Source organism: Hibiscus syriacus, unplaced genomic scaffold (assembly GCF_006381635.1).
Source record: "Hibiscus syriacus cultivar Baekdansim isolate YM2019G1 unplaced genomic scaffold, ASM638163v2 tig00110332_pilon, whole genome shotgun sequence".
Taxonomy (NCBI): domain Eukaryota; kingdom Viridiplantae; phylum Streptophyta; class Magnoliopsida; order Malvales; family Malvaceae; genus Hibiscus; species Hibiscus syriacus.
In genome coordinates this window covers 446,955-469,674 of record NW_024062688.1, presented here as the reverse complement: position 1 = coordinate 469,674, position 22,720 = coordinate 446,955, and the positions used below count along the sequence as shown (strand labels likewise).

The 22,720-nt window shown below is 35.5% G+C and overlaps 1 protein-coding gene and 3 pseudogenes across 1 annotated transcript; 2 read left to right on the top strand and 2 right to left on the bottom strand.

The window, feature by feature from the left end:
* Nucleotides 1-577: 577 nt before the first annotated feature.
* Nucleotides 578-2,684, bottom strand: LOC120119343 (annotated as a pseudogene).
* Nucleotides 2,685-4,004: 1,320 nt separating this feature from the next.
* On the top strand, nt 4,005-5,520 carry LOC120119340 (annotated as a pseudogene).
* Nucleotides 5,521-5,809: 289 nt separating this feature from the next.
* On the bottom strand, nt 5,810-15,644 carry LOC120119336 (annotated as a pseudogene).
* Nucleotides 15,645-15,778: 134 nt separating this feature from the next.
* Nucleotides 15,779-22,079, top strand: LOC120119333 (exportin-T-like). Its single transcript, XM_039139151.1, has 13 exons — nt 15,779-17,827; nt 17,916-18,005; nt 18,177-18,266; nt 18,392-18,496; nt 18,895-18,954; nt 19,167-19,229; nt 19,314-19,409; nt 19,911-20,075; nt 20,359-20,532; nt 20,647-20,712; nt 20,799-20,897; nt 21,472-21,618; nt 21,786-22,079. The coding sequence occupies exons 1-13, from the start codon at nt 16,106-16,108 to the stop codon at nt 21,873-21,875; spliced, it is 2,967 nt and encodes a 988-aa protein (XP_038995082.1). The 5' UTR covers nt 15,779-16,105; the 3' UTR covers nt 21,876-22,079.
* The last annotated feature ends 641 nt before the right edge of the window (nt 22,080-22,720 follow it).

Here is a 22,720-nt window from a genome sequence, read left to right as displayed (position 1 = left end):
TCATATCCGAGCAAATAAGGACGATATCGACTACTCAATCAACCATGCTGGTGATTCCAGTTTAAGAATTCAGGTGCATCATAAAAAGACAGTTATTAGCTGGTCTTGATTTCATCTACATGACCAATTCATCATGTTATCATGTACTTCCATGGAAATAGTAAAACCAAAAACTAAGCATATTGCCGAATTCTTCATCCGAACCGTAAACAAATGATAAACCATCATATTCTTTCGTTCAAAATGTAAACCTAAAAAACAACTGAAGAATTTTGCTTTAGTTATTCCCTAGGCATATACAAAGTACTTGTCTTTTCGAAGCAAAAAAAGGATTACAGACAAGAATCTCTAGTTCGACATAATTCCATTCATATCATAAAAACCCCGCTACGGTGTTAAGTCGACCCCCAGCCCTTCCAATGTTATGGAAGCCAGTTAGCAACAGAGAATGGTATAGAACTGTACCTGAAGCTCTTTCATGACATCCTGATGTCATATGTCGTGCAATAATTACAAAATTCAGTGATCTGCTTATTAAGATGCATATATTCGCACTGAACTACGGATTGTCATGCGGCAAACAGGACACTTCGGCATCAATTCCCTTTCAACTGATATGGCACAATGTTGGCAACAAACCAGGTGCCCACACGGAAAAAAAGCAGACGTCTTCTCCTCATCAAGCAAATCACACACAGCTCTCCATCTGGAACATCACCAGTCTCTCCTCCAAATCAATCCGAGAGGTTGAGTCATCAGAGGCAGCATCAGTTGATTCCCGAATCCGTCTTAGCCTCCTTCTTTCCATTTATTCCAGTCCTGAAGGCAATTCATTAAATAAATTATGAACGAGGCAGATGCTAACTGCAATGTTCTTTTAGATGGTCTACAGGTCTTATAGGAGATAAACTGAATTAACTTTTCAGCAGTATGAGAAACAAGAAAAAAATGATATTAGACTAACACAAAATACCTTACAAAAGCATAGCCAAGGATACCAATTGATAGCGAACCAAGGACGATACCACTCCAGAACAGTATTTTTGTCTTGAAAGCAAGATCTAGCAACATCTGATCTTTTGTCAAGTCGGTACTGCAGTTGCAAGCATGAGAGGTTTGTAAGATATATGTTTGAAGAAAGACATTCAAATACGAATTTCATCTGGGTTACGACCATTTTCAACTCTTTTTCTTTTATTCTGCTAAGCAAATAAAAAAATGCAGCATGAAACTTGTAGAAAAACAGCAAACTAAATTACTAGGACTTGAAAGTATCGGGAAGTACGAATAGAAAGGCAATAATTTCGAGACAAAGCTTGGCTTTCCTATTTCAGATTATGAGCACAGAAACAGGAAATTTCCAAGTCCTAAAAGTACAAAAATAAAAGGCTAAACAATTGCTGTCTCTAGACCACTTACAGAAAAAAGGGAAGGTCCTCGCATGCCTTAATTTCAGGCACTCCATTGTTTAAACTGCATACGCCAACAACGCTGATTTCCTTTCCCACTGGAAGAATTTTCTCTTCATCAAGCAAACCAACCTTAAAACAGATAAAATCATGATTTTTCATACAGGTGAGCACGTATATGTAACAAATGATGCAACACTAAGAATCAATAAGCACATAATCTTTAAACTTTAGCAACAAAGGAAACAATAAAATTTGAATTTTTCTTAACTCACAGGGTATTCGTGACCAAAAAAGCTTGAAGGAATGTATATGGCGAAGCATTTATAGGTGCAGTTGATGATAAACTGTAGTAAGAGGCAGGGGATGCTTTGAGCCATTCATGTTGACAATGACAAAATCAGATTGTGGCCATTGACCACCTTCAATCAAAATGAAAGGAACCTGCAGAACAAATTTTCAATGCTTGAACATAATAATCACACCAAAAAGAGGTTCTAATATCAAGCATAAGATAACTAAACAACGGAGCATTAAAAGAGAAAAAAAGAATCATTTTTTAAAAAATAACGGGAAATTGAAGCTTTCAACTTACTGTTCTCATCGAAGTTGACTCTTTTTTATCCAAGATCTCCAAAGAATAGCACGTAAATCAGAAGTCCATCCAAACAAGCCCCTCCATTCATGGTAAATATACTTAATTTTCAAAAAAAAAAAAAAAAATTAGAACTTCAATAATCAGATTATATATATATTAAATTAAAATAGTTCTTTTTGTTTAAGTCCTTACGGTTTGTGTTCTCTGGATGATAACAGCTTTATCACCGGACTCTTGAGACACCAGCGCGCTGTTCTTAAGGCTCATCAAGCTCCGTCTATCGAAAGCCGGTCTTACGTCGACGGCGCCGCGAATGACGACGATAGGCTCCTCAGCGGAATCCGAGCTATCTTCCTCGAGGAGGGAACGGAGGTCGGAGACACGGGAGTGCGGCGCACCGCGGATTTTGCGGAGGGCAGAGGAGGTAGCCTTGAACCGGAATATTGTACGGAAGGCGGTGTAGGCTAAGGCAGCGCCTAAAACGGCGCCGTCGAAAGAGAGAGCTAGTTGTGAGATTAAGGAGGCAACTGCTTGTTCATGCGAGGACATATTCCCAACTGTTAACTTCTTAATTCCCTTCTACGGTCGGAGGTCAAGTTATCGGCATTTAAACGGAGAGAAACCGGCGACGGCAGGAAAGAGACTGATCGAGCGCACAAGGAAAGACTAAGAGGGGGTTGTTTGGTTTGGTTTTAATTAGTAAATACGATAATGTTGGGTTTTTTTTTATGATTTTTTAAAGGATAAAAATAATTTTATAATTAATATTTAGATAATATTAAATGTCTTTTCAAATGAATTAAAAAATTATTAAAAAAATAACTTCCAACTGTTATTACAATAGTTATATTAATTTATATAAAAATAATTATTTTAATCTCTATTTTTTTAAGTAAACTATTTTGATCTCTATTTTTTTAAAAATATTTTGTTCATTAGCATTTTATTTTAGAATAAGAAAATACGGAGGTCGGAGACACGGGAGTGCGGCGCACGCGGATTTTGCGGAGGGCAAGGAGCCTTGAACCGGAATATGTACGGAAGGCGGCGGTAGGCTAAGGCAGCGCCTAAAACGGCGCCGTCGAAAGAGAGAGCTAGTTGTGAGATTAAGGAGGCACTGCTTGTTCATGCGAGGACATATTCCCAACTGTTAACTTCTTAATTCCCTTCTACGTCCGGAGGTCAAGTTATCGGCATTTAACGGAGAGAAACCGGCGACGGCAGGAAAGAGACTGATCGAGCGCACAAGGAAAGACTAAGAGGGGGTTGTTTTGGTTTGGTTTTAATTAGTAAATACGATAATGTTGGGTTTTTTTTATGATTTTTTAAAGGATAAAAATAATTTTATAATTAATATTTAGATAATAAATGTCTTTCAATGAATTAAAAAATTATAAAAAATAACTTCCAACTGTTATTACAATAGTTATATTAATTTATATAAAAATAATTATTTTAATCTCTATTTTTTTAAGTAAACTATTTTGATCTCTATTTTTTTAAAATATTTTGTTCATTAGCATTTTATTTTAGAATAAGAAAATATTTCATAGATAAAATTGTTAATCAATATAAATTTTTACTTTAAAATAAAACATTGATAATTAAAATATTTTATATTAGAATACAAAAAATAATTATTTATCAAAAATAAAATGAAACATAAAATCAAAATCATACATTAAAATATTAACAATTTGGAGCATTTTAATTAATATTGGATGCTTAATTTATAATTAACAAAAACAATAAATTGCTATTATCGAGTATTCTTCGACCCGACCCGACCCGACCCGACCCGACCGAATAAATACTATAAGTCGATTTCAAGTTTTCAAAGTGTTGGAATATCTCTCCCACTGCAGCTGAAACTGCAGGAATCTCTGCAACAAGCAGATCTCTTTGCAAAGGTAATTCCGCATAGGGTTCGTTTTTTTAATTTTGAATCTTTTCTTCTTCTTTTTTATTTTCGTTAATTTTATTTCTTTGTACGCTGAGGAATAAAGCTTCATGAATCAAATCATCAATTTGTTGAAATATTAACTTTTAGGGAAAGCCAAAGGCAATGGCGGAAGGAAAGAGGATCTGCCGAGGATGCTAAGATTGTCGAGTCACTGCTGAAATCATGGGCGTTGAGGATATGAACCTCGCGTTATCCATCAGTTTCTTGAGCTATTATCGCTATGTCGTGGATGTGTTGACGGATTCACAGGTTTACTGTGCATGCGGGGAAGCAAACCAAGATTGCGATGATGTCAAGCTTGCTATTAAATCCAAAGTCAATTTCAGCTTCTCACAACCCCCGCCAAGAGAGGTAGTTTTGCTTAAAAACGTTGTTTTTTGCTACTTGAAATTTAACTGAACTGTTGTTATTGTATAGCTTGTTATCACTTGCCGGGTTGCGTGGGAGTGAGTTGTTCTGTGGGATTAACAGCTCTCTCGAGGTTTTTCTACCCAAAGATTCAAATGTAGAGGCATACCTTAATGCTGGAAAACCTTGAGAGAGTACCTGAAGAGGACAATTCGGATTGTGCTCCCATGATATCGTCTGATCATTAGACAGATTTGTGTCATGAGTGCATAATCCGGAAATGTCGTCTTCCAGTACCCGTAAGTCCCCAAAAGTTTTTCCACCCAAAGTAAGTTGTGCCGAGCATAATCATTAACACAAGACATTATTGTTCTCTTGGACATCCACACTTCTAGGCTTTGTCAGTCAGAGTTGTGTCTCCTACTCTCCTTAGGTTCAAACAGTGAGTTGAGGATATCCTGAATTCGAATTTGAAGAGACGTACCTTCAGTTGGTAAAATCAATTCGCGGTGTCTCCAAAAATGAACAATATTGACTTTTGCTTATGATAATAGTTCTATGCAGTCCAGGGATTTTTTGGGAGGTGCTAAAATAACATAAATCTTGTGATTTTGTTCTTTCCCCATATTTAAACCAATCTTTTCATGTTCTTTCTTTCTCTTCAATGGCAGTTGATATCATGTTCTTGAATGTAGCAAATATATGAATAAAGATTGTGAAAATGGTTTTGCATTTTTGTTGTTTTTAGGTGCTTTTGGAATTGGCAAGAAATAGGAATAAGTTCCATTGCCAAAGGCAATACCAGGGCCTGGAATTCCCCTCCCACCTGAACGGATACATTGATAAGCACGAACTACCAATTTGCTATCCCTAAGAAGCAATCGACCCACAATGGAAGAGACTGAAGACGATGAAGAAACTGTTGAAACCGAATTCGTCGCAAGAGCAGAAACCGATGTGCCACACCCAACATCTCAGAGAGTATCGTTTCCTCTCACTAAACCCCCCATGTGAAGACTCGTTTTGTAAGCTGTTTCAATAATCCATCTATGTAGGATAATATATGCCTTTAATTTTTATCATGTTCATCAAACGAAGGTTGGTTTTTCATCTCATCTGATATCATGATGGAATGTAATGGATCATTGTAATCTGACCAAGTTACTACTTCAATTGATAATGTCAAGTGTTCTTCACTCGTAGTTACATTCCCTCTTTGGCAATTGGTGCACTTATTTTCCTGTGTTGTTTATATTCCGTGTGGGATTGAGCGATCAAGACCCATGAGGCACAAACTATTCAAGTCGTGAAACCCCCAAGAAACAGCCATGGACTTTTTGTTGTTTAACATGGAGGATTTGGGACAACGAAAATACAACATAAGATTGAATTAATGGAGAAACTGCTAAGAATCAATCATTTAATTGATTGCTGAATCCAGTTAGCCAGTTTCCTAGCAAGGGAATCAAATAGCATTGTTCTGTACAAATATTTTCATTTTCACACAAGAATAAGCTATTGCTTCTTTTTCTTTAAAATAAAGAAATAATTGAAGAGGTCAGGTCAACTTCTTGAAGCAACCATAGTACCAGCAGGGTCCAGTACTTGAAACAGGGATACCTCTGTTATACATCCTCTGCATCTCCTCCCTGTACTCTGTCAAGACTTGTTAGGTATGGATGGTGTTAGCTCCACCACATCACCCATCATCACCTGCATGTCGTATCGCTCACGGCTCATGGTTCAGCCTTGGCCTCAACTCTTCCTTCACTGGAACCCGTATGGAGACCATCTTGAGTTCCCCTTCCCAGCTCTTTCTAGCAAATCCATCATTGTTGAATTTGCCGGAAGCTCCTGCACCGACATCTGCAACATTCATAGAACCATAAATATTCAGACCGAACTTCCTATCTCCATCAGCAAGTAAAATGAAGTGCGCCATTTAGGAAACATACCTTATCATTTTCAATCATGATAACAAAGACAGGTCCATCCTGGCTGCAATGAGGCTTATAAGAGAACGGGCAATCATCCAAATGTGTCGGGAATGTGCAGGGTGGCTTGACAGAATCAGTGTAGCCAATTGAACACATTGGTCCTTGCTCATTGTTTCACAGTGCCAAGTCACAATCCATCGAGCCCACTCAACCATCTGAAGTACAAATGAAGAGTACTTTGAGTCACCCTCCTTGTATCTCCAGTGAGCAGCAAAGCCAAACTCGGCTTGTAAATGCATCTCCTTTGTTCGAATTTGAACTTCAAGTGGAATTGCACCTTCACTCATCACCACCGTGTGCAAGGACTGATACCTGCAGATCGGAAGGAAGTTCTAAGGAAATTTTGCAGTTTTCCGGATTCCATCTAAGAACGATACTGAAACATGTTAATGAATAATATACCTGTTAAACTTAGGGTGGCTTATATAATCCTTCAGCTTTCCAGGTACTTCACCATAACTGGTGAACTACTCTCAAAGCCTCATAACAGTCTTCTCATTTTCAACAATGAGTCGTAGTCCATGAATATCATGGATTTCATCCATTGTCAACTTTTTCCTGAAAAAGAAAAGATAATATCTAGCGTCAACCATGGCCTACTCCTTCACACTTTGCTTAATCTATTGTTGATGAATTCTAGAGAAGAAAAAACTATCCCGAAAGACATGCCTAGTTTCTGAGAAAAGATTACAATGTAGACAACAACACGTGTGCATACAACTGTGATAATGCTGTGAATGTCTCTCAATGATAGTCGTGTGCGAATGTTTTCCTCTGCCTACCATGGATGCTTATGTGTGTATGAAAAAGAAAGAGAGGGAGAGAGAGAGAAATAACATACTTCAACATCTTTGAATAAATGCTATATAAGCTTTTATGTCGTCCAGAGAGAACATGGTAAGTAATTTCTTTATCCTTGAGCACTCTCTCGAGTTTCTCTATAGCAGAAGTGATCATTGCCTCATCAAATGAGTCCACGAGCCTAGATGACAGTTCTTTGTGCTGCTCGGGATTGAGATGCTTGAACATAGATTCTCCAATTGCTCCTTCCAGCTAGAGATTCCTAACCGATTGGCCAAAGGAGCAAATATTTCCAAAGTCTCCTTAGCAAACCTCTGTTGCTTGAGCGGAGGCAAAGCATCTAGTGTTCATGTTATGCAACCGATCTGCCAATTTAATAAGAACCGCTCGCGCATCTGCCATGGCAAGGAACATGGTGTGAAGGCGATCAGCTTCCACAGTCTTACTTGCCGTATTATTTTCTCGTGCTAGCTTGCTCAGATGGCTAAGTTTAGAGACCTGCATGGATGACAACATAATATCATGATCAGAATCTTATGATCTCATGTATTCATTCAAAAGAATATTGATTTCTCTAATCCAATAAAGGAAATTACAACCAACCAAGTGGCACCCATGAATATGCTTGCCTACAATGCTATAAATAGTCATATACAACCATGATAAAGCTACAGCTATTTGCCAGACTCAAATCATGTAAAAGATCAATGATAATCATATGCATGTTCAGTCCTAAAATATGACATCAATAGTCTTTCATACTTGCACCATTATTGCAAATTGAATACACCAAAATTTCAAATGCAACACAACACAATCTAATAGTAAAATAGTTCGGGTTAGTAAGAACACAATACATTAGCCAATACAATATGCAAGAGAGATTCATATCTCTTACCCCTTCAACTAAATCAGCAACTCCGGCACCAAATGTCCTAATGTAGTCGTAGCTCAATGAGTCATCAAGGGTGTCGTGTAAAAGCCCTGCTGCAACGACCGTGGAGTTAGCACCAATGGATGCCAACAACATTGCTGTTTCTACACAATGTTGCAAATAAGGATCACCACTCGCTCGCATCTACATACAAAGAACATCATGTAACCCTTATAAACAATGAGAGACCAGCAAAACATCAAAGAACAAATCATTGATTTCTCTGTTTTATACCTGTCCTCTATGTGCCTTCTCGGCTTCGGAAAATGCTTTGATAACAATATCTTGGGAAAATATTTTGTGCTTCATTTGTGCACCTAAAAGCAATTCCTTCGCATAAGGATTCGGATCCACTTCCTCCATGAAATTATCCTCCATAGTGAAGGGTAATTCATCACACAACTACTGCTTTGCACCTTGAAACTCGGGGAATCATAATGAAGACAAGATCCCAATGCACCCCTAATGAATCCATTGAACAATCGATTTGTCCCAACACGAAATGAGCCCTGGAAATTCACATCCCCACCCTTTTCGCGAACAATTCGCATAGGAGAACCGCTGCTACTGCACGAAACCGGGCCCTGAAACACCGATATGGGGCTCTGATTGGTTTTCAAAGAACCAACACCGAATTTACTCGATGGGTAACAAAATGAACTACTTAATTCCTTCAAATCTTCTCCTCTGTAGCACCCTAATTCCTCTCCACCACCGCTAGAAAAGCTTGATTTTACCGACGAGAGAAGAGCGCGATAGGCCACCAACAGCGGGTCTCTGGGAAAAACCGGAAGCGGTCGTTGAGGAAGTTGACGACGATATTGAATTCAGATCCCAATCGTAAAAAGCGTGAGAATTCTTGTTGATCTGAATAGGCGCGGAGCAAACGGTGCTCGGCGTGCTCCTCGGTGGACTAGCGTAAAGAGCTATTGTCGAAACCGCCATGGCTTTCGAACAACCAATATAAATCCCCAAAATAAATGGTTTTAAAATTAATTATCAAAACCCACAAATTTCCCTCCAAAGAAACAACAATTTTTCTCAGGATCCAATCAAATTTTCCTATAAAACCCAACAATTTCTCAGTCAAAGGGGTTTTCCCCTACAATCAGAAGCCAATGAATTTGTTAAACGAGACCCAATTGGAATCTCAAGAGAAAGAAATAAAAAAGCCAAAGAAATCCCTTAGATTCTACACGTATGTATACTATCATACACACATTCACACAAACAACAAAGAAAAAAACAAAGAATCGAAAGGAAAGAAACTGTTTTGAAGAGAAGGATTATTGAGCTACAGTTTTACAAATATATAGCCTAAATTTCTACTTGTAAATTGACAAATTAAAGGGGACAAAATAAGAGAGAGTCAACAAAGACGCTGGATTTTTTGAAATGAAAGCTTAGCTTTCCTTCTCTTTCCTTTCTTCCTCTTCTTTGATTTTTTCCTTCGATAATATTTTTTTTCCTCATGGAGTTTTATTGTTACGGGAAATTGCTCCGAGGCTAGGAATAGTAAGAAGTAAATTACGTTGTTACCCTTTGTGGTTAACGGAATTAACTGGATTAGGACAATTACCACGTTGGCTTTTCGCTTTGGATAATCTCGGTTTTTTGTTGATTGGTTAACTTAATTATCTGCTATTGTTGTGCCTTTTTTTCTCAAAGGAGGTAAAAATCCAGTTTCAGTCCCTTATTATACTATAATTTTTATTTAGTCCTTATAATTTAATTTGCATAATTTAATTTCAACTTTATTAAAATATTGAAAATATTTTTAAAAGAAACATACCCCTTAAGACTTAAAATAATTAAAGTTAAGATATTTTACATTAATTTTTAGTCTGAATAGTTAATAATTATAAAGTACCACATTGCACAAAATGATAAACTTAAGTACGAAAAGTTATATTTACCCCATATGTTTTTTAAAAGTTGCCTAATATTCCGGTATAATTTATGTTAAACAAACTCAATGATTGTTTATTTTGATATCAATGACACTTTATTTTATTCGTATCTCTTTGATTTATTTTATTTTATTTTGGGTAAAGTACATAATGGTCTCTCAATTATAGGACACTACTTTATTAAGTCCTCCAACTATTAAAAGTTACAAAATGATTCTCTGACTATAAGGTGTTACTTTGTTGAGTCCTTCGACTATTAAAAATTACAAAATGATCACTTGACTATTCATATGTTTCAAACTCGTCTTTTTCTTTAAAAAAATGATGATATTGAGTTGAACGTTAACATGTTGATTGAGATATGATAGTCATTTGAAAATTTTGAGATTTATCATATCATTGTCAGTAAATTAACGTCAAATTCACACTACCGTCAATTTTTAACAAAAAAGACGAGTTTGAAACATATGAATAGTCTGATGACCATTTTATAATTTTTAATAGTCAGAGGGCTCAACAAAGTAATGATCTATAATCAAGGGATCATTTTGTACTTCTTAATAGTTTAGAGACTCAATAAAGAAACCCCCTATAGTTGGGGGACCATTTGTGTATTTTACCCTTTTATTTTTATGTATTTATTTATGGAAGATGGTGTTGGAATTAGGCCTGAGCAACGAAACCGAGAAACTGAAAAACCGACACGAACCGAGTAAAACGGTTCGGTTCGGATTTACCTTTTACGGTTCAGTTTCGGGTTGATTTAGACACTCAAGTGTCTTAATTCGGTTCGATTCGGATTTTCCATATGAAACCCACTTGTTCCATATTGAACCGAATAAATAAGTTTGCACTCCAAACTAATGTACAACCGATTACCCACTTACCCCTAATGGTCTAATATTTAGCCCAATTGAAGTATGTCTAATAATATTGTCGGTTTATCAAAAACCGCATTACCAAACCGAACCAAATATTTTGGTTTCACATATTTTGGTTTTATACCATTCGATTTCGATCTCAGTTTTAATTTTAAAAAATCGTTTATTACGGTTCGATTCAACTTTTATTTAAAAAACTGAACCAAAAACCGAACCGAATAAAACCGAATACACCCTGGTTGGAATAGCAATGGCATTGGAAGTCTTATTGCCTTGCATTGAAGGCAAAGAAAAGCAAAGATTGTACGACTTAAATAATAGTATAAACACATGCATGCCCACGTGGAGTTGCTTCTGCTGCACAACAACTTGGGATGTGGTCCATTTTATAGTTCTTTTCATTTTTTTAATTATGTGAATCTTTTTATGGTGCATGAATCAATCACATTGAAAGATGGGTATTCTCGATTTCATCTATTTTGAATACTTTATACATTTATGAGTGATATAATTTCCACAAGTTTATTTGTATTTGATTAATAAGTTTTATTAATAATTTTGTACTCAATTGAAGATATCATGCAATATGTCGATAGTGATGGATTTAAAAATATTTTTTAAAAAAATATATATATATATTAATAAAAACATATTTTTATATGAAATAAACACAAATAAAATTTTTGAGTTGATACCGGTAATAAACTGGAAATCCTAGTAAGGTAATCGTGATATTTCAAAGAAGATCTAGAGCACACTCAAGTCCACGATAACGACTTTAACTTCCCCTCTTTCCATTCCCTTTGCCAATTGTTTTCTTGTGCCAAAAACATAGACTCTTGACACTTCGCTGGCGCCACGTGGCGTGTAACCAGCCGCCATATGGTCAGCGTAGATCGCTGACCCGTGTTCTTTGCGCGGTCGGACGGGGAACGGTCACCGTCGGATCGTCTACATCTGGCCACGTGGTGTTTCGGGTGTCGACCTTCCTTTCAATAGGCGTGGATCTTGTGTGAGCGGTGTTAAAATTGGAAGCAATCATGGAACATTGACTTGTTGTGTTGCTGGACCTTTTTTGTGATTGTTGAATGTTATACTTTATGGTCAAAGTCATATATATTTTTTATAATATTTGATTTATTACTGAAACTAATTCAAATAATATTAAATTACGTCACATTCACAATGAAAATTATTTAATGTAAATAGATTTGACTCGTTTATATTGTAAAATATCTTTTCTGAAAAATATTATAAAATAGATTTTAAATTGTGAGTATAAAGGTAAAAGATTTATATTTTTGAGATCATATAATTATTTATAACATCTCTGATTTTTTTGGTTGAGAACAGGTTTATGAGGTCAGCCTAGATGCCCGTTATATTAGCTAATAACAAATTCTCTATTTTTTTCGGTGGGTTTTGCAAAAATACAGAATCCTCCTATCGATTCCACGTTTGTTTAGCAACAAGATCTGCAATGTCATTGACCTCTCTTGGTATGTGTTTCAAATCAACCAACCAATTCATCCTTAACAGCTTCTCAATGTGTTGTAGAATCGTTAACTTTCTTTGTTCAACCGATCTACTATTGATTAGGTTAACAACCTCCTTATTATCTGATTCCAGCGTCACATTTCTTTCCCCAATCATCCAAACTACTTTTAAACCCTCATGAATGCCCCATAATTCTGCTTCCAGAACAGTACAAATTCCATTTTCCTGCCAAATCCCCAACGCCATACTCCATTGTGGTCTCTCGTAACCACTCCACACGTTGTTTCTCCAGTGTTCTGTCGTTTGATGCCATCGGTATTAATCTTACACCAATTGATTTCAGGTTCTGCCACTTAATCCGGATATTTTTTCTAATGTGAGAATTACCAGAGAGTGTTGTTTCAGAGTTCAGTATCTCCCGAGTCAGACGAATAGCTTGTTGGATAATTGAATCTCTTTCAACCATTCCTGGGTAAAAAACAGTCTGATTTCTTCTCTTCCAAATATACCAGATTGTTGAGCTGAAGAATGAAGGCCAGTTCTAAACTCTTGAAGATGGGGACATCTCTGATTAAATAATGAGATCATTCAAAACATATTTTTTTTTACTTTCATGCTTGTAACTTTTTCTTGAAACATATGTCGAATGACTAATTAATGTAAATAATTTTAAATATAAATTTTAAATCATAATAATTCTTACGTCGGGCCTGATGCGACACAATCAATGTCCAAGTTGTAGCCGCCGACAAAAGAAAAATGAAATTGGAGAGCCACGAGTGTCGGATATTTTGTTCGGGCAGCCACGTCAGCATCTCAAAATTCCTATAAACATTGTGGGCCGTAGATGGATTGGGCTGTTTTCCAATTTTCATATACTCAATGGGTTTAAAACTTTAAATCTATACTCTTAAGTCCCAACCCAACAATCTTTGCCTCTCATTTTTAATGGACTAAACAAAGCCCAAGGCACTATTGACATATGTCCATGAGAGGACACAAATTATATATCTTATAAGCTCGGTAATAAAATCTGCAATAATATTTTTTTTTAAAAAATTCACGATTCTAATTATAACTTAGAATTTTTTGAGTGATTTTATTAAAAAAAAAAAATGAAATTGGAGAGCCACGAGTGTCGGATATTTTGTTCGGGCAGCCACGTCAGCATCTCAAAATTCCTATAACATTGTGGGCCGTAGATGGATTGGGCTGTTTTCCAATTTTCATATACTCAATGGGGTTTAAAACTTTAAATATACGCTAAGTCCCAACCCAACAATCTTTGCCTCTCATTTTAATGGACTAAACAAAGCCCAAGGCACTATTGACATATGTCCATGAGAGGACACAAATTATATCTTATAAGCTCGGTAATAAAATCTGCAATAATATTTTTTTTTTAAAAAATTCACGATTCTAATTATAACTTAGAATTTTTTGAGTGATTTTATTAAAAAAAAGAAAATGTTGTTATTCCTAAAGTCTTAATTCGAGTAACTGCGAACGCAGAATGTATACAATTATAAACATATATTATATTGTAATCATCATATTATTACAAAAAATATAACTCCGCTATATTCCAAAAGAATTATCTTTACAGCAAAACTTCAAAATTAGAAATTACAAATGAATTATAAAAAATAATTCTAAGGTTAAGATTTGTATTATATTTATAGATAAAACAAAATTAGATCACTAAAAATTTTATTCCAAAAGAATTTTTTTCTACATCAAATTTAATTACAGAATGGTTTTCTACTAGAATTAAAACTTAATTGCTAAATAAAATTTGAATAAGAATGTAACACAAAATATTATAATAAAATCTAGCTTAAATTATCAATTAAAATTTAAGATAATATAGAACTATCCAACTTCACTTTAAAATTGTTTGTTTATGAATATGACATAAAATATAATATAATTAATAATTGATACTATATATAATTTATAGGCTTAATATAAAATAAGTGTAAACTATATCTAAGTTAACTTTAAGTGCTTAAAGAACTTTTAACGTTTTCAATGTTACATTTTAGGTGCATACACCGTAACGGTCGTTAAAAAAACCGTTAAGTGACAAATGTTGATCTCAAGTTTTTTAATTTTTATATTTTGAAAAATTAAAAATATTATTAATTAAAAATCCCATTTTTTTTGAAATTATAAAAAACCCTAAAACTTTAAAATCTCTCGTTTGAACCCGTTACCAATCCTCACCGGCCGGCCGCAGCACGCACACTTATCGCAGGCCATGAACAGCTCACCTTCTATTGTTAGCCCAATTTCACCACACATATGTTGCATGTTTGGCCGATCAAATGTTCCCTTGCTACTGCAAGTTTTACACCGTTTGCTCTTATTTTCCACGTTCGAGTCATGAGTACCAACAACTAAACCAGAGTTCAATTGCATGTCAGTTCAGCCTGTTCCTTACTTGCTGTATTCCCCTGCTGATTTTTCCCATAAAAATATGAAGCGCATCGTCATAAATAACCTAATAAACTTGGAATTAGAGTTAGGGAGTTTGGGACCACGGCTAGATGGATGGTCACCTTAGTAGTAAAGGTCCGACAACGGGTGAGTGATCGCTCGACGATGATGAAAACAACTGATGATGGCTGACGAAGATTGGTATATGGGTTAGAATGAAAAATTTTAGGGTTTAGGTTTTTTTGTAATTTTTTAAAAATGAGGTTCTTTTGATTAATAATATTTTGAGTTTACTTTTTTAAAATAAAAATTTCAGAACAAATATGAGAGCGGCACATGTCACTTAATAATTTTTTTAACAACTGTTACGGTGTAAACATCTAAAAGTATAACGTTGAAAACTTTAAAATTTTTTTTAATAAAAAATTATTTAGACACCTAAAGTTAACTTTAAATATAATTTAGACATTTATTTTTATAAATAGACGATAACTTTTTTCAAAAATCGACTTATAAGACATAATAATATAATGACTTACAAAACATGTAAAATTTAAGAGATAAACTAAAACTATTCGTTAGATCTTTCACTAATATACAAAAAGTTATTACTATAATTAATATTATATATTATTTTTATAATTATTTTTAATATTTTATTTTCAGAATATAATAAAAACAATATTTTAATATATAAATAATATTAACAGGTTTGAGTCAACAATAAACTCTAAACTAATAAAATCCAGGCATAGCGCTATATATGCCAGCGGCTTCCGGCTGTCAATCACAGCCCTCAAACTTATTTCCAAAAATACCCTATTCGATTTATCAGTTTCCCTCAGAGAACCAACAAGAGACGAGATTTCCCCAAAGGTCAAAGTCACATTCCTTTGACTGCAAGGTTAAATTAGTCAATTAATACCCCCTTAAAATACTACCCACTACCCTTCTTCTTCCCCAGTAAATTTCTCCCCTCTTTTTTCACACAAGTTTTCATCTTTTCTTCTTTGGAGGAACCAAAAAAAAACGTATAAATTACACGCCCTAGGGTTTTCGCCTTCTGTTCTCTCCGTCTTCAGCACTCTAACAAAGAAAAACCCAAACCCTAAATCCCCACTTTTTACATTGTTTTTATAATACAAAAGAGCTCATTTTATTTGATATCTTCACATTTAAGGTAAGCTCTCAATAACCCAAATCTCAAAACCCCTTCTCTTTTCAGTCTCTTAAGAACCCTGAGTTTGAATCAAATTAAATTTGTAACTTTTGCTCTTGGAATCATAGACTATACAAGGACAAGACAGTTAAAAAGGGAAAAAATCAATATGGATGATGTGGAAAAGGCAATATTGATTAGCTTTGATGAATCAGGTGCCATAGATTCAGAGTTAAAATCACAAGCAGTGAACTTTTGTCAGAAAATTAAAGAAAACCCATCAATTTGTAGCCTTTGTATTGAGAAGTTGTGTTTCTGCAAACTCGTTCAGGTTCAGTTTTGGTGTTTACAAGCTTTACAAGAGGTTATTAGGGTGAAATATGGGTCCATGAGCTTGGAAGAGAAGAACTTCATCAGAAAGTCGATTTTTTCGATGACGTGTTTAGAATGCATCAATGATAAGATGTGTGCTGTTTTGGATGGTCCTGCATTAATAAAGAATAAGCTTTCTCAGGTTTTGGTTACTTTGATTTACTTTGAGTACCCTTTGATTTGGTCATCGGTTTTTGTTGATTTCTTGCCTCATTTGAGTAAAGGGGCTGTGGTGATAGATATGTTTTCTCGGATTTTGAATGCCTTAGATGATGAATTGGTTAGTGTGGATTATCCACGGACACCTGAGGAAGTGGCAGTTGCGGCAAGGGTTAAGGATGCAATGAGGAACCAGTGTGTGCCTCAGATTGTTAGAGCATGGTATGACATTGTGTGTATGTATAGGAATTCGGATCCTGAAACATGTGCTACTGTTTTGGATTGTATGAGGAGGTATATTTCCTGGATTGACATTGGGTTGATTGCGAATGATGCATTTATTCCACTTTTGTTTGAGTTGATTTTGGTTGATGGTTTATCAGAACAACTTCGTGCTGCTGCTGCTGGATGTGTTTTGGCAGTGGTTTCTAAGCGAATGGATGTGCAGTCGAAACTATCTCTATTGAAGAGTCTTCAAATTAGTCGAGTTTTTGGTTTGGTATCTGACGATAATGATTCTGAGTTGGTTTCAGGAATAGCAGCCTTGATTACAGGGTATGCAGTGGAGGTTTTAGAGTGTTCCAAAAGCGTGAACTCGGAAGATGCTAAGGTGGTTTCCACAGAGCTTTTAGATGAAGTTTTGCCAACAGTTTTCTATGTAATGCAGAATTGTGAGATGGATGCAGCATTTAGTATTGTCCAATTTCTTTCGGGTTATGTTGCTACCATGAAAACCCTTTCTCCTTTGCAAGAGAATAAAATGCTTCACATAAGTCAGATACTGGAAGTGATTCATACACAGATTCATTATGATCCCATGTACCGCAATAATCTTGATATATTGGATAAGATTGGGGAGGAAGAAGAAAACCGGATGTCGGAATTCAGAAAGGATGTATTTGTGTTGCTACGGAATGTGGGTCGAGTAGCACCTGAAGTCACTCGGATCTTTATCAGAAATTCATTAGCTAATGCTATTACATCTTCATCAGACAAGAATGTTGAAGAGGTAGAAGCTGCCCTTTCCCTTCTGTATGCATTTGGAGAGTCTATGAGTGACGAGGCAATGAGGGTAGGTAATGGACTATTAAGTGAACTGGTGACAGATCTTTTATCAACACGATTTCCTTGTCATTCCAATAGGATAGTTGCCCTAGTGTGCTTGGAGACAATAGCAAGGTATATGAAGTTCATCCAGGAGAATGTACAATATATTCCTTTACTTTTGGCTGCCTTTCTTGATGAAAGAGGTATACACCATCCAAACATCTATGTGAGTCGCAGGGCCAGTTATCTGTTCATGAGGGTTGTTAAACTGCTGAAATCGAAGCTTGTGCCTTTCATAGAGACAATTTTGCAGGTATAGTTAATTTCCAAACATGTTGTTGAATGTTTTATTGCCGCCTTATTCTGAAAACTACCTACTGGAATCTTTTATTGATGGACAGAGCCTGCAAGATATAGTTGCTCGATTTACAAGTATGAGTTTTGCTTCTAAGGAAACTACAGGATCTGAAGATGGTGCTCATATTTTTGAGGTATTTATCTCATCCTTATGTTTCAATCAGTACCCACCTGTCATGTTTTTGTGTGTTTACTCTTGTACCTCTACACATTATGTTCCCATGGGGAGACATTGTTATCCCTTCTGGTGTTATCAAGTGATGACTTTTTTTTCTGTTTTTTTTAACCTTTATATGTTTTCACAGGCAATTGGCCTATTGATTGGAATGGAAGATGTTCCGCTGGAAAAGCAATCTGATTATCTCTCTTCATTGCTCACTCCTCTTTGTCAACAGGTTTTGATCTGTACTGTGAAATTTTAACTGTTTAGCACAGTCTTCTCGTGTGATCAGCAAATTAGCCAATTTTTGTTCTTATACATTTTCCCGTCTGCATTTCACTCATATGGTTTATGTCGCAGGTTGAGGCAACACTAATGAATTCAAAAGTGTTGAATCTAGAAGAACCTACCGTACGAATTGCTAATATCCAGCAAATAATTGTTGCAATTAATGCTCTTAGCAAGGTTACCCATCTATCGTTTGACCTTTCAATATGCTTCTTGATAAATCAGTTGTCCTTAAATATGTTTGCCTTTCATAAAAATCTTCTGTTGCATATTGTTTACTACCACCCTGAGATCTTTGAATGTGCTACTGAAGTAGAAGTTTCTCTTAAAATTTTTGGGTTTCATTTTATAATAATAAATTATGGCACAACCATTTGCTTTAGCATATAGCTTATTATCTTGTAGTTTAGGGTTGCTCTTGTTTGGAAAACTACAAATGTATTTGAGATTTTGTTTCTCAACTAACCTTTTTGCTTGCCAACATATAAACAGTATTACTTGTTACAGTCCCATCTTTAACTGTTAACTTCAGCTTTGATCATGAGCTCATTCTCATAATTTGATTCGTTATCCAGGGTTTCAGTGAGCGCCTTGTAACTTCGAGTCGCCCTGCAATTGGTCACATGTTTAAGCAGGTTAGTTTCAAAGATAGATGATTTTACTTGTACTTTAACTGCACCTCTTTCTGCAGTCAAAGGTTGAGAAATTTCTATATATTGTATCTCCCTCCAGTAGTTCTTAACTGATCAATTGTTGTATGTATGCTTTAGATTACTAATGTGGATGTTCTGGAACGAAATAGTGCCATTTTTTAATTTATCAAATTTTGCTTTATTTTTTTATCCAGACATTGGATGTTCTTCTCCAAATTCTTGTTGTATTTCCAAAGGTAGAGCCTTTGCGGACTAAGGTAATAGCTCAATGCTGAATATTGAATTAACTTGGTTTCGTTCAGTCTAAAACATTAGCTAAAGCTAATCTCTTTGGTGTTTAGGTTTTATCGTTCATACACCGTATGGTGGACACCTTAGGAGCATCTGTGTTTCCTTATCTTCCAAAGGCATTGGAGCAATTACTTGCAGAAAGTGAGGTAAAGAACAGTTAAAATTTTAGGCTATTTTCAACATACCTTTTATATTTCAAAAAGGACAGTCGTGCCATTAAAGAGCAGTTCTCAAGGTAGTATTTATTAATCAAACAAAATCTCAAATTGATTTTTCATTTTTGGAATCTGCATAATTTGCTTCATCCGAAACTAGATGCAGAGTTTTCTCTTGTCAAACCATACTATCTTTTGATGTTAGGTTTGAGTTGTTAATTAGTTATATATTTATTAACACCGAGAAGAAATATGACCCAACTTGTTACTTCTCAAACACAATGTTCTTGGGGTTGTTTGGGATCCCTGTTTCCATATGTATATGTCATCTTTCCATATTTGGTTTCAACATAACCTGTTTAAACCTTCTTAAAAAGATCACCTAGAGGATAACTTCCACCTTGATGATGCATGAAAAGATTGTTCTTTGGAACTATGGAATATTTCAGTTGCACGTTTTTATATTTGTTTCTGGATTATGTCCTTTTGCAGCCAAAAGAAATGGTTGGTTTCCTCTTACTGCTCAATCAACTTATGTGCAAATTCAGCACCTTGGTCCGTGACATATTGGAAGAAGTATTTCCTACTATTGCTGGTAGGGTGTTTAGTGTCATCCAGAGGGTTGCTGATTCTTCAGGACCTGAAACCAATACAGAGGTAGATAACTATTGGCAGTTCACATTTCTGAACTTCCATTTAATTCTTTGGGTCCTTTGCTGAAATCTGACTTGTCTTTGTGTGAAATTAAACATATTCTTTCCTAGAATTTTATCGCTATTATCATTTGTTGCGTTCATTGTATTCCTGTCTAAAATGTTGGTTGTCCAAAACCTAGTTATTGAGTTCTTATGCAGTTAGTAACTTTTTAACTTCCAGTTCAACTGTGAAACACTGCAACATCATTTCTGTGTTCGTTTAACATTTTTTTTCTTTTTTTTAGGAAATTCGGGAACTGCAAGAACTTCAAAAGACATTATATACGTTTCTTCACGTGATAGCCACACATGATCTCTCTTCCATTTTCCTTTCCCCCAGAAGCCGGGACTACTTGAATTCAATTATGCAGTTGCTATTACATACATCTTGCCACCATAAGGATATAACTACAAGAAAGGTATGAGTTAATAACTTTGTTTTTCTATTCATTACTGAAACTTTTGGACATTTTGAAGTTCTACTGTAATCAGGAACTGGATCTAACTGTCTGTAATTGCTGTCTGTGAAATAGGCCTGTGTACAGATATTTGTCAAATTAATTAAAGACTGGTGTGCCAGTCCGTCTGGTGAAGAAAAGGTTTTCCCCCCTTCTAATGTCATACTTAACCTTTGTTGTGTGGATTTCATGACCCTCATGGCTCTAACCGATTAAATATTTTCTAGGTACCTGGTTTCAAAAGTTTTATCATAGATACCTTTGCCACAAACTGTTGTTTTTACAGTGTGCTTGACAAATCCTTCGAGTTTGGTGACGCAAATACTGTAAGGAAAATGTTTTTTTTAATTATTGATTTGTTTTGTTTGTGATTTGCATTAGTTGGTGCTATGCATGATGTCATTTTCACATACGTACAGGAATAACCTTTGTTAAATTTAGTTTGTGTTTGTTTTAGTAGTTTCAATAGGCATTATATTGTTGACAATGCTTAAACCCGAAGAAAATGACATGTAGTTCTGTTTATTGCATATTTTGCAAATGAGTGTTTCGGAAATGATTATAGCATGGTAGGTCAACATGGCTTGAGGGAATCTTCTTATGCTGGCGCGTTACACCTTTGCATCGTCATGCTTTTCTCAGATAGTTTGGTGCATGGATGATTTGAAACTGCAAAAACTGCATTAGAGTTTGGTTGGTGTGCAAGTGAACTAACAATAGAGGAACATTTATTTCATGTTCTGAAAGCTGAAAATCGGTTACCTTCTCTCTCTACATTGCTTGCGAAGGGAAGTGCTTGTTTTGCATGCTGGAATAGACAATGTTGTGTACGTATACAGATATGCAGGCGATTTATGCGTATTTCTTAAAGCTGACTCGTTATTTCGGCTATGTTTACAGCTCGTTTTATTTGGAGAAATTGTGTTGGCTCAGAAGGTTATGTATGAGAAGTTTGGGGATGATTTTCTTGTTCATTTTGTATCAAAAGGACTTCCATCTGCGCACTGCCCGCAAAATCTGGCGGAGCAGTATTGCCAAAAGTTGAAGGTACTATTCTTTTAAAAACAGTCTAAATTTTATTTTTCATGCATAATTTATCTGGTACCACTCCTATTCCGATCAGTTTCTCTTAACCGTCCGTGTTACAACTGGGTTTGTACCTCATATATCACGAATACACCGCACTGAACTCTCTCGACGGTTTGTATTCGCAGGACAGTGACATGAAGGCACTGAGATCATTTTACCAGTCACTTATCGAACATTTACGACACCAACAGAACGGAAGCCTTGTTTTCAGATAGCAGCAACCGGAATGGTTATTTCATACACATGTTTTCCCACCAAAGGTTGCCGGCAACTGTGAAAAGTGTCTTATGCTAATGAGTTGAATTTGGAGGTTTCTTAATGTAAATATCAAATGTGTTGGGGAGAGAGGGTTTCCTTTTGATTTTTTTTAATACAATTTTGTTATATCCGTTGTTTTGATTTTTGGGGGCAAAGCTTGTGATTATAAATTCAATTCGTTGTTTCCCCCCCCCCCTAAATTGAAATGGAAATACTGAATTTTGGGAAATAAAAATAAGGGTAAATCACATCATTAGTCACCAAACTATTAATGTATTTCTACATTAGTAATCAAATTATGAAGCAATTCAATTTTGTCACTGATGCTTTCAATTAATTTTATTTAAATCGCCTATCGTTAATTCATATTGTATCAATGTAGCCCTAACTTTAAATAATTTAATAAATTTGACTATATATTTGCAAATAGAGATGCACATAGCCGGATTTAAATTCGATCCGGATCGGATAAAAACCGATCCGGTTTTTTCACTAAGCCAAAAAAATAGTTTATAAAAAAATCGGTTCGGATCATAACCGGTTTGGAGGGCCGGATGATGTAACCGGTGTAACCGGTTTCGGTTTGAAAAAAACCAGTTTTTTTAAAAAACCGGGTTTTAATCCGGTAAAAAATCCGGTCATCTAATTTTTAAACCCCAGACTGGATTTTTAAACCCTAGACCGGATTTTTTTCTAGATAAAAAACCAGTTTTTTATCCGGTTTTTAATCCGGTAAAATATCCGGTCGTCCAATTTTTTCCCAAACCGGTTATACTATCCGGTTTTAAAATATCTGATCCGG

What these genes read in the sequence shown, in the direction of transcription:
- LOC120119333 (XM_039139151.1), top strand. Translation starts at nt 16,106, where the DNA reads ATGGATGATGTGGAAAAGGCAATATTGATTAGCTTTGATGAATCAGGT. An exon ending in GACCTGAAACCAATACAGAG is followed by an intron (nt 20,076 to 20,358) that starts GTAGATAACTAT and finishes TCTTTTTTTTAG; the next exon opens with GAAATTCGGGAACTGCAAGA. An exon ending in AGTTTGGTGACGCAAATACT is followed by an intron (nt 20,898 to 21,471) that starts GTAAGGAAAATG and finishes CTATGTTTACAG; the next exon opens with CTCGTTTTATTTGGAGAAAT.